General features: G+C 41.4%; 1 protein-coding gene across 1 annotated transcript in view; it reads left to right on the top strand.

Annotated features, from left to right (window-relative positions):
• The first annotated feature begins 1,754 nt into the window (after positions 1-1,754).
• MMRN1 (multimerin 1) overlaps positions 1,755-11,399 on the top strand; it is a 298,882-nt gene continuing 289,237 nt past the window's right edge. Inside the window, exon 1 of the mRNA XM_069230268.1 lies at positions 1,755-2,435. Within this exon, the coding sequence (XP_069086369.1) occupies positions 1,846-2,435 (590 nt within the window). The 5' untranslated portion in view covers positions 1,755-1,845. The remainder of the gene's footprint in view (positions 2,436-11,399) is intronic.

Raw genomic sequence — 11,399 nt, 5'->3', positions numbered from 1 at the left:
GACTGAAAGAAAGGTTCACGTTAACAAGATGACTTAATATTTTCTGCACAATCATGAAACACAGGGCCTTGCAGGTGTCACTTAGGCTACTGCAAGCGAGTTAATACAGTACATTAATACAGTTAAATATAACACATGTTAATATGTAGGCTATGAATCTGACATTAATAAATTCTTCATTAGCATTTATGTTACAGTACTTTTAAAGGAAATGACTATTAATACATTTACATGTAATACACACTACTGCATTTGTCTATTTTTGCACACATATTAAAACCATTAAACATTAAAAAATCAACATTGTTCAACTAGACTATTAATTCAGAGCATACATTATAACATACCAGTTCAATCCTCCAAACATTTAATTAAACTTCAAGACCACCAGTGTTTCTAACATTAGTCTAAACGAATGCACATTTAAAAATAACTTCTTAGTGCATCACTCTACAGTCAAACTATTAGTACTTTGATTAATATAATGCATAGCTTGTCACGTATGGGTGATCACTGTGACATAGGGGACAGTACTAAGGTTTCTGCTACAACAGGAACTTGAAGCAATAGTCCATTAGCACTTGGCAATTCTTTTTTGACATTCCAGAGGGAAAATATTCATCCCGGTGGAGAAGACCCTTTTCCTACACCCTCCACCTCTCATTAAACATGAGCGTGTTCCCTCTCTAATCCTAATCTAGAAAGTACTCATGCGTGAATAAGATCTCCTATGTGAAGAATAACTTACATGTAATCAGTGACCATAGCTGCCAAGTTTTGTAGGTCCATGCGTGATGTGCTGCTCCAGTGCAGTTTTTTCCTTTGAATTCTGGGACTTATAGCCCTGTTTTATAATTAAATAAGTGAGGCTACAATTCCCAGAACTCAAAGAAAAAACTGGACTGGAGCAGCAAATCATGCATGGACCTGGGAAACGTGGCAGGGCTAAGTGTACCCACAACCTTAAGAATTTCTGGATGCTCATATCCTTGCACAGGCGAATCAAACAAGTGCACACAAAATCCATCCTAACAATGTATTATTTGATTGCAAGAAATTGTCTCGTACTGCCTTAATTTCTGCATTTTCGGATCCAGTTTGCAGGTAGACCGTTCGAAAATCTGGAATCCGTGTACCAGTATTACAAATGTGAATGTACATATTGGTTACCTCAGTGTAAGTGCTCAAGACACGTGTGAATAAGGCCCTTAGCCCCACTTGAGTCCAGATCAAGATCACTGTTTATAGCACAGAACCATTCCAAAGCGAAAGGCTGGGCCATCCTTTATTTTAATCCAAATGTACTGTGTTGCTCAAGCTCTAACATGAAGAAAGAAGGGGTGTGTGTTTTAATAGAGATAACGAAGCAGTATACTGAATCAACAGGCACAAAACTGAAATTCTTCTTTAGCTGTAAAGATATCTATGCTCGGAGTAGATCAACATCCACACCCATAAATGTGGCAACTGAGCAATGCTAGCTGTGTGTACATGGTGGGAAAATGACAGTTTTAAATAAATGTAGTGTGCAATGCTTTCCAGTTTTTTCCATGTCCCATTATTCTCCATCCTGCAGCCTTTGGAGAGGCTCTCCCTGCCCTCTCTGTGATCTGTTCAGGCGACCTGCACTCCAGAAGGGTCACAGGTTCCAGGGCCTTTGCAGAAACAGGAAGTCGAGTTTCCTCTACTCATTCTGACGCTCTGCAACCTGTTTCCTTTCTCTCAAACAAAGTAACGGGCCCATCCCCTGCCACCCCAGAGTGTAAATAAAGAGCTGTGCAGAGGCCAGGCTTGCCACGGATCTTGGAGCCGACAGAAGCTGTCCTGCGACATTTCATTTTGAAAATGAATGTTTTAGAGCTCGTCCTCATCCTTTCCCAATGCTGGTATGGCAGTACCCAGACTGTGACAGATGGCATGCCCTGGGGAGAGAACAATGACTCGGAATCTGGCAGTCCAGGCATGATCCTTGCTGGCACAAACGAAGCACCGAGTGTCAAACCATTGCAACAAATTGCAACTAACCCTGAAGTAGGCATCTTCAACGTCCCTTCCGTGGAGGCCGCTGAACCGCAGAACATCGACCCCATTGTCGCTCCAATAGACTCTGCAACAGACAGACTCAATGTCGTCCCAACTGAGAAGGTAGTCACGGATGCACCTGAAATGCCGGAAAGTAGCACGCAAGAGGGTACATTTGCCAATCCACAGACACACGAAAGTCTTACAGTCCTGGAAGATCTAACTGTAGCTCTGGAAGCAAAGTCAACTATCACAGCAAGTGCACCATCAGAGACCACTCCTGCATCCTTACCTGAGGCAGACGCCAAGATGCGCAACCGATCCTCAAGGCAAACCATCTACAGCAGTGACTCCCTCAGTGCCACTCAGCAGCTTGGCTCCAAAAAGGGCATCTTTGAAACCACAAGAGGAAAGTAAGATGTGCTCCTACTTAATAGAATATATGAAATGGTAGTGGTGATGTTAAAATTATGTGTGACACTTAATGTGACGTGATATTTCATAACCAAGTATTTATGGTTAGTGTACAAAAAGGAAAAATACTTGCTGCCACATTGTGCTTGTGTCGATCATAGATGGGCAACACCTTCTGAAAATATCATCATTTACTTTCATTTTTGTAAAAAGCACCTTTTAGCAGAACGCGCACAGTACCTGAATTTAAAGGTAATTTTTAAGAGCAGGTGTAGGATAAAGTTCCTACTACCTAGTGATGATTTGTATGTTATGTCTCTCTGAGGTTTGTTAGACAAGCACATGGTATCCTAATATGATTAATGGTATTATATATCTAGATTCATGAGCATCAACAAAGCAGAGATTAGTAGAAATGTTTTTATTTTAGCTCGTGCTGCAAAGACAGCATCAGAAACTCTGTCTGCAGTCTTTCCATTGTAGAATAAAGCTTACAAATATAAAGGCCAGGTGTATGTCTTTACAACAGAAATGGCATTACTGTGCATGTATTTATCAAACATGTAACCCCACGTGTTGAACTTTACAACGCATGGGATTACTTTGTGGACCTGTAGTAGAACTTTATCACGCATTTTGTGGTGAATCCGTGTGATATGTCTATCTAGCTACATAGAGAGAGAGAGAGAGAGAGAGAGAGAGAGAGAGAGAGAGAATTCCCCAAACGTCTCTTTTTTTATTTCAAACCTCCCTTTACCTCTTCTTCCCTCCCCTCGGCCATAAAATTACCCTTACCTCCATGTATCAATACCCAACCCTAAAATTACCCTTACCTCCCTTTAGCTTTACCCTCCCCAAAATCCCTAAAATTATCCTTATCGCCCTTCACCTCCACCCATCCCTTTACTCAAAAATTCCCCTTACCTCTATTTACCTCCATCCACCCTAACCCCTAAAATCAACTTATCTCCCTTTACCTCTACCCACCTTTGAACCCCAACTTTCCCTTACCTCCCTTTTCCTCTCCCTCTCGCGAAATCCTAAAATTTCCTCACCTCCTTTTACCTCTACACACCACTAAAACCTTAAGTGACCCTTACCTCCCTTTACCCGCACCTTTACAGTTTGTCTGGTAAATAACATAGAAAGTTAAAAAAATAAAACATACCTGCGTGGTAAAATACAGCGTGGTAAAGCTTAAAACCACTTGCTGCGTAGTACTTACCTGTGTGCTAAAGACTGCAGAGTAAAGGTCCTAGTTGGTAAAGGCTTCCTTGTAAAGTCTCTTTCCCATTCGGGACAGCTGACAGAGGCATGGGAGACTATGGGAGAGTTTTCCTATAGTACAACTTACTGTACTCATAAATGCTTGTGTATTAACTACATGGTGTTGATGTAGCAAAGCTTACATAATGCCCTTTGCAGGGATAGGAAATGATTCTGACAAAGTCCATATAGAGAGATATTAAATACGTATGATAGAATTTGAAACGTAAGCTCGTGACTGTGTTTCATTAATAAAGGTGGTAAAGGCGCACATTTTAATGAGCCCAGTTTATCTTATGATGTCATGAATTCGAATCGCACTGTCTGATTATGCTGAAGGTGGACTCTGAATTTGTTAGTCAGGCGCGTTTTAAACCACACTGATTCCTTTCTTTTTTTTTTTACTTACTTTTTTCTGAAGACAAAGCGATGTGTTTTGGAATATATAGATTCCCGGATATGTTGGGTTACTTATATTTTGTCTACTTGCCCATTTCTGTGGGCACAGTACTACAAGATTATGGAGTTTATGATTAGTAAATATGTCTGTTCGTGGGGCCAGTTTGCCTGTTGAGAGGAGATGAGAAATGGAGGGCAATCAGCAGCTTTGCAGCAGGCAGGAGTCTCTGAAAGATATGCAAAACCATAACAATCAGCAACGTGCTTTACTTGTGCTCAGTCGAATGTGGGCTTGACTCCTTTCCAGCCACACTAGCCTTTAAGAGACACTTTTCATTTAGGTAATCCGTCCATTTTCGCATGAAGAAATGTTACCCTCGTCCAGGGGCGAGTAAAAGTTTCTGTTGATCAATGACAATTTCTATTCCTGTGAAAACAATTTTTTTCATTTCTTCAGGGCATTAACAGGTGGCTGACTCGCAGACATTGCTAGCTTCAAGGAACGTAAATTGTCAGTTTCCTTAGGGCACGAGGCCCGATGACAATCAATATCAAATATCTAACAATAACTACACGTAATACATTTACAAACAACATGCAGGGCCATATTTATACTCCGTTTGCGCCGAAATTGCGTCGTTTTTTTTGACGCAATTTCGACGCAAAACTAACGCCAACTAACGCCATATTTATACTATGGCGTTAGAGGCGAATAGCGCCAAAGTTCCCGGAATGTGCGTCATTTTTTAGCGTGAACCCCTTCCTTGCGTTAATGATATGCAAGGGAGGCGTTCCCGTCTAAAAAATGACTCCCAGGCCTTTACGTGGTATTTATACTCCCGGGCAAAAGAGACGCCCGGGAGTTGGCGTGGCTAAAAACGGCGCATTTGCGCCACTTTTTAACGCCTGCTCAGGGCAGGCGTTAAGGGGCCTGTGGGCTCAAAATGAGCCCACAGGTGCCCTCCCATGCCCCCAGGGACCCCCCCTGCCACCCTTGCCCACCCCAGGAGGACCCCCAAGGATGGAGGGACCCACCCCAGGGACATTCAGGTAAGTTCAGGTAAGTTTTATTTTTTATTTTTTATATTTTATTTTGGTGGCATAGGGGGGCCTTATTTGTGCCCCCCTACATGCCACTATGCCCAATGACCATGCCCAGGGGACAGAAGTCCCCTGGGCATGGCCATTGGGCAAGGGGGCATGACTCCTATCTTTACAATGATAGGAGTCATGTTGATGGGGGATGGGCGTCGTTAAAAAATGGCGCAAGTCGGGTTAAGACGATTTTTTCGACGTAACCTGACTTGCCCCATTTTAAGACGCCCATGCGCCATTTTCCCCCTACGCCGGCGCTGTCTGGTCTACGTGGTTTCTTCCCACGCAAACCAGGCAGCGCCGGTCTGATTGCGCCGTCTAACGCCATTCCATAAATACGGCGCCCGCATGGCGCTTCAGAATGGCGTTAGACGGCGCAAAACTTTTTGACGCTAAACTGCGTTAGCGCAGTTTAGCGTCAAAAAGTATAAATATGGGCCGCAGTTTTTAATCTGGAAGAAGGGACTGTGCTTCAAACGTTAAAGTCAGCGCTTAATTTGTAAATAAAAACGTGCAGGTGCACAAAGCCCTCCTCTTAAACACGCGACTGCTGAAATTAAATGATGGAACACGGAATACTGAAGCCATCTCGGGCCTCTTTATTCCATTCACAGCCACTCACTGCCCCTTCAGCTCACTCTAACAGCTTTCTACTTTCTCCCTTTGTGACGCTTTTTCGTTTTTCTCTTCCTCCATCTTTCCCATATGCGTATTTTGCTCGCAGCAAATGCTTGAGGCAGAAGAATAAGCCCCGGCCCTCAAAAATAAGTGCCAGTGGTCCGCACCGGAAACATCAGGCACAAATTAAGCACTGGTTAAAGCGCATTTGACTCAAGATTCCACAAATAAAGGGGGTATTGATGGTTTGAGTTCCTCTGTGTGCTCATAATGTGAAACTCTAAGGGTGAAAAATGCATGCTCCTGAGATATTTTTAGCTATTTCCCACATATCACAGGGCTTATAGTACACAGCACAGAGCTGGCATTTTTCTGTGAAAGATTCATGAAGTCTCTCCATGTTAACCATCAGAATTTTACATATCATCCAACTTAGAGTTTCCTGTTATAACATTCTCGAGGTCCGGATTTCACTTTCTCAGAACGCTTTTAACACGAGCAAAGTTTAACTGAGAAGGAGGCAATTAGCATTAGTGATATTATCAATTGGAAAACCATCAAGTCGACTTTTTATCACCCCGTTCATCACCATATTTGTAGATGGATGTAATTTGAGCCTTGCTGTCATTTGATAGCCCAACATGTCGAGAATCAAGACTGCTACTTTAGGATGATGGTGTCTAATCTCTACAATATTGCCACAATCTTTTCAAATAAAGAGAAATTGAGGTGCCTGCTAAATCTGTTAGCACTGGTTGATGATGGGTGATTTGTTGCATAGTGCGAGGACAGCAACCACTTTACAAGGATAGGAATTCACACACTTTTGTTTCGGGAATTAGATTAACAGATAAAGTTGCAACATTTAATAAAGTTAGGAGACAATTATTTGTTTGCAGTTTTGTTTGCCCTGAGTTAAATTAAAGTTATATTAGCTCACTCTCTCTTCTTTTCCATGATCCTTTGGCCCATATTGGAACCTTTGATGCCAACCAAGGATGTGTGCTGCATTGAGTGGCAGACTCTGCATCTTTATTCTGAGGCCCAGTTTGGAAGCCTTGTTTCACCCATCACTGATTTTCTTCAGGCATCCGTAGTGTTGTTTAGATTGTTGAAGAATGAAGGACTTTTTATGAACTCATGGCCTATGAGAATCCTCTTACGAACCCAGTTTAATGGCTATATGGTAGGAACCTCACCAGACTCTCTTCCTGTAGTTCCAATAAAATATAATTGGTCAGAGACTAATCCAGTTTTTAACCCATAATATCTAGGAGTCCTAGAAACACACTAGCAGGAACCACCATCCAGTTTATCTGACTTAATTTTATCATAACCAAACTATATGCAAACATGCACCTCACTCTTCATTCAGGAGCACAAAAAATAAAAAAAGTGTTTTTTTAGAAGTTGTAAATAGCCTTAGATGGGGTGTTTCAGTGTATCACAATCGGATCCCCACACAGAAGCTAAACTGCTCTGGCCTTTATTAACTGACTACAGGAAAATCAGGGTACCATTTAGTTTGACACCGCACACCAGATGGCAGATCCATTATGCCATACCAATATGGTAAATCTGTCACCAGCCATAGTATTTCCGAAGACATATTACCAAATCAGAGGTCGATCTTCAAAATTAAGTCTAATGTTGCGAGATGCTGAAGATTTCTCCAACCACATGGCGGAAATTGCTGAGATTTTTTTTACTGGGACTGCCAGGTTTGACACAGGAAACTCAGGAAAACGGGTATGCTAGCAGAAATAATGTAGAGGAGGCCACTCTACACAGACCAGCTAGCTGGCTGCCATTGCAGTAAACAATGGTTCCACTTCATGTGTCTCCCAGTTATTAGGCTGGTGGCAGCTCCGATGTTGAGAAAACCATGTTCTCCCATTATGCAAACAAGGTAGGAGATCCAAGAGTAGAGTGTCCGTGACATTTAGTTACTGGCTTCTTCTAAATGAGGTCTCGGTTTTGAACATCAGCTGTACAGAACCTCTACATGTATGACTAGCTACATTCAAATGTGAGTGGGACTCTATAGAGATCATATGCCTCTTGTTTTTTTGATAACTTTGTCTCAGAATCAAATTGAAATGTCTACTAATAGAAACATCCACTAATTATTAGCCAACCATGTTATGTTACAAAGGGTGCAGTCCATTAGTATATGTCTGCCCAAGTCCATCTTTTGCATACTGAGAGAGTGTCTGGGATAAACTCCAGAATCTCTACGTCATATTGGTTAGATAAAAATGAGTGGATAATTTCACTCACATTTAGCAATTTGCTATCAGTCACAAATACCAAACCACTGCGTCACCAATCTGAGATGACGGCTGGCTTGTATTTACAGTGAGGGGGGGTACAATAATAATATATTTTTTAAATGGTACTTACCTCACGGTGTCTTCCTATCCTCTCATTGCCTCTCCTGGAAGCTCCAACGTAGGACCCAGAAAACTGCACTAGCCAATCCTGGTGCTGCTCTCATGCTGTTAATCAGCATGAGGAAAGCCTCAGGATTAGAGGGTGTGGCCTCCTTCAGCACTCTTAAGAACGCTGGAGGCCTGGGCTTTCTCTAACCTACCTGTCTTAAGACAGATGGGTTAGAGATGTTTAAGTTGTGCATGTCAGGCTGGCCATCACAAGATTGCTGCCCAAAGGGACATGCCACACAGCAGCTATTGCCCTGCCCTGTCCTGACACTCGGTTCAGGATGGGGTGCTGAAAAATAAAATAGTAATAAATAAACATTATTTACCATTTTATTTTTCAGTTCTGGGGCATTTTTTAGCAGGGTGACGCTTCTCCACTCCTGTGAAGGGGCCGCCCCTGGACCTCCTTCTTTCCAACTAACATTTCTAACACTGAGACTAGCTGAGAAACACAGTATTGTATTTGGGAGTCAGTGAGAACAGTATAAAAACAGCACAGTTCAGCATGGATAAACAGGGCAGGCATGTAAATATCGTGCTGCCGCCAGTAGTGACCGATTAAGTGCAGCAATCACACCTTCTTAACTATACCTTAGCTGCTACCTCAGTTCAGACAAGGCAGATGCACACAGGATCCAGAACACCAGAGGGACAAAAGGGCACCCCTTCATTAGAAAGATCCAGTGGACCAGCACGACGTTTGCTGGAGATTTACAGAAAAACAGGTGGAATGTGAACATGTTTGACTCTAGGACATGAGTAATGGACAAAAATGAACAGCACGGTTGAATCCTGTAAAGGACAGCACAGACATTGCTGAGCAGGCCAGGAAAACAGTGGTAGAGATGGTGCAATAAAAAGCAGTGAGATGAAGGCATGTGCAAAGCACTCCTGCAGTACTAATTTCCGTACTCAAAAATGCTTTTGTGTATTAGCTGTATGATCTAGTGGTAGCAATGTTTATATATTGTCCTCCACGGGGAAAGAGAACCATCCTGACAAGTTTATTTAGATAGCTGTAAAACACTTACGATATAATTCGAAACAGAACCATGTGACTAAGTTTCAGTAATAAATGTGGTAAAGGTGCACTTTTTTTAATGAGATCAGTTTTTTATTATGATGTCATGAATTCATATCGTGCTATCTGATTATACTGAAGTTGTTACAATCAGGCGTGTTTTTAAACCACATTGGTTTCTTTGATTTGCACAAATGTTTTTTTTTCCCTTTTTTTTAAACATTATTTATAGAGACATAACGATGTCTTTTGAAAAAGGAGGAGAGGGGCGGGACTTGTTCCAGGGGGAATCATTTGAGCATGTTAATTGATCGACTTGTAACCTCCGTCTCCACGCTGTTTCACTTTAAATCTACAGGTGGAGATGATGTTTTCAAGTTTCAATATAATGAAGGGTGATATCAACAGTGCAATAGTTACCAGCTGCTAATCTTTCTATATTCCAATAAGGAGAGTGGTGAAGAAAGTGGTCTAAGCAGAGCTGAAAATAAACGTTGGATGGCTGGTGCATGGGTAGCAGGATTGGGGCAGTTTAGGGGCAGGCTGCACATTCATATGGCATAATGTTTCTGAGGCCCATTTAATGCATATATGCACTCTCTGGGCTACAGGAATTAAGGTCAGAGCCAGCCAGAACTGGTCTCAGGCTTCATGTGTTCTATCCTGGGAAGGATGGGCCATGCAGATCGTGCTGAAGTATTCCTATTAGAGAAGGACCAAGACTGGTTTACATGTGGCAGATCTCTGTCTAGAGTGGCACAGCGGGTGAAAAACAATAGACCGGAATACAGCTTGAATGATCACCAGTGGCTGAGATTCATTTGAGTTTCCCTTCCATCTCTTTATTTAATGCCTCAAGGGAAGTTTACTTATGGATGCTCAGGGTCTGGTAAAGTGCAGCAGCATCAGGGATATAAGCATGCTCATTATTTACTGAGGCAGCTAAAATGTCTACAGAGACCATCATGAACTTGGTTAGTGAAAAAAACATACAAGCCAAACAACCTTTCAGCTGATGATAAAAACAAATGAGATATATAGTAATGCATGCCATAATATACATTCCTTTCAACAACTATATAGGTAAATTACTTTATCTATCTTAAATTGGACTTTATAGTGAGTTAATTGGCACAGGAACAGGAACATTTCGAGTCTATTTCTTCAACAATAGTTCCTCATCTTGAATCAGAAAACCAAACATTTCAACACAGTTTTGGCATTTTACTGAGACATAGCCAATTGTTCCTATTTTTTGTGCTTTCAACCTTCTTCCAGTTAGTTGAAAAAATGGGTGTGAAACCAATAGTAGATACCGCAAAGCTATACAGTTCTAAAAAGTAGACAACATTTTGAATTCAGCAAAGGTTCATTTGTGTGGATCCTTCAAGGTTTTCCCAAAGAAAATAGCAGTTGAAATAAAAAAAAGTGAAATTGAGTTGAAAAAAACTGCCTTTTTTCTACGTGTTCATCTGTAACTTCTTCTAACTCTGGCAGGCTTTTGAATGCAATATACCATTACATCCACTGGGCACTTCCTGTTGCGGGGCTATATAGAGCTTACAACATTATTGCTCCTAGTCCATGTACAGCATCACATTGAAACAGAAGCATCCATTCAACATGTAAACATTCAAAATAAGAATTAATTGTAAGTTTGCAAATCATTTTACAGTCAAGCAGGGGACAGTTGGTACGATTTAAACCAATATTAATTAAAAAGCTTTGAGCATGTTAATGCATAACACTGATCATTATGTAAAGTGCTGGTATATATCTGAGGAAATAGCGAGAAAGAATCGTACATAGGCTTGTCACAAATATATCCTGCAGCGTAAGGACTCTACATATTATGTATTCTCTAAAATAGTAGAGGCAGTCGGTCAAACAGCTTCAGGCGGAGCATGGAACGAAATCTTTGCCCTTCTTCCGTGAGTCCATTAATGATTATTAATAAATTACACACCAGAAGCAGGCTCTGGCACAACGATCAACTCATAAATTCATAAATACCTATTGAGTACAGTATAATGGACAATGCTGTCTGAATTTAGAGTGTCATAAATGGTAGAATACAATGTGAGCTTCTCAACTGAGTTGGCTCTTAAAAAGGAGTAAGAACA

Source organism: Pleurodeles waltl, chromosome 1_1 (genome assembly GCF_031143425.1).
Source record: "Pleurodeles waltl isolate 20211129_DDA chromosome 1_1, aPleWal1.hap1.20221129, whole genome shotgun sequence".
Taxonomy (NCBI): Eukaryota; Metazoa; Chordata; class Amphibia; order Caudata; family Salamandridae; genus Pleurodeles; species Pleurodeles waltl.
This window is presented reverse-complemented; position numbering and strand designations above follow the sequence as displayed.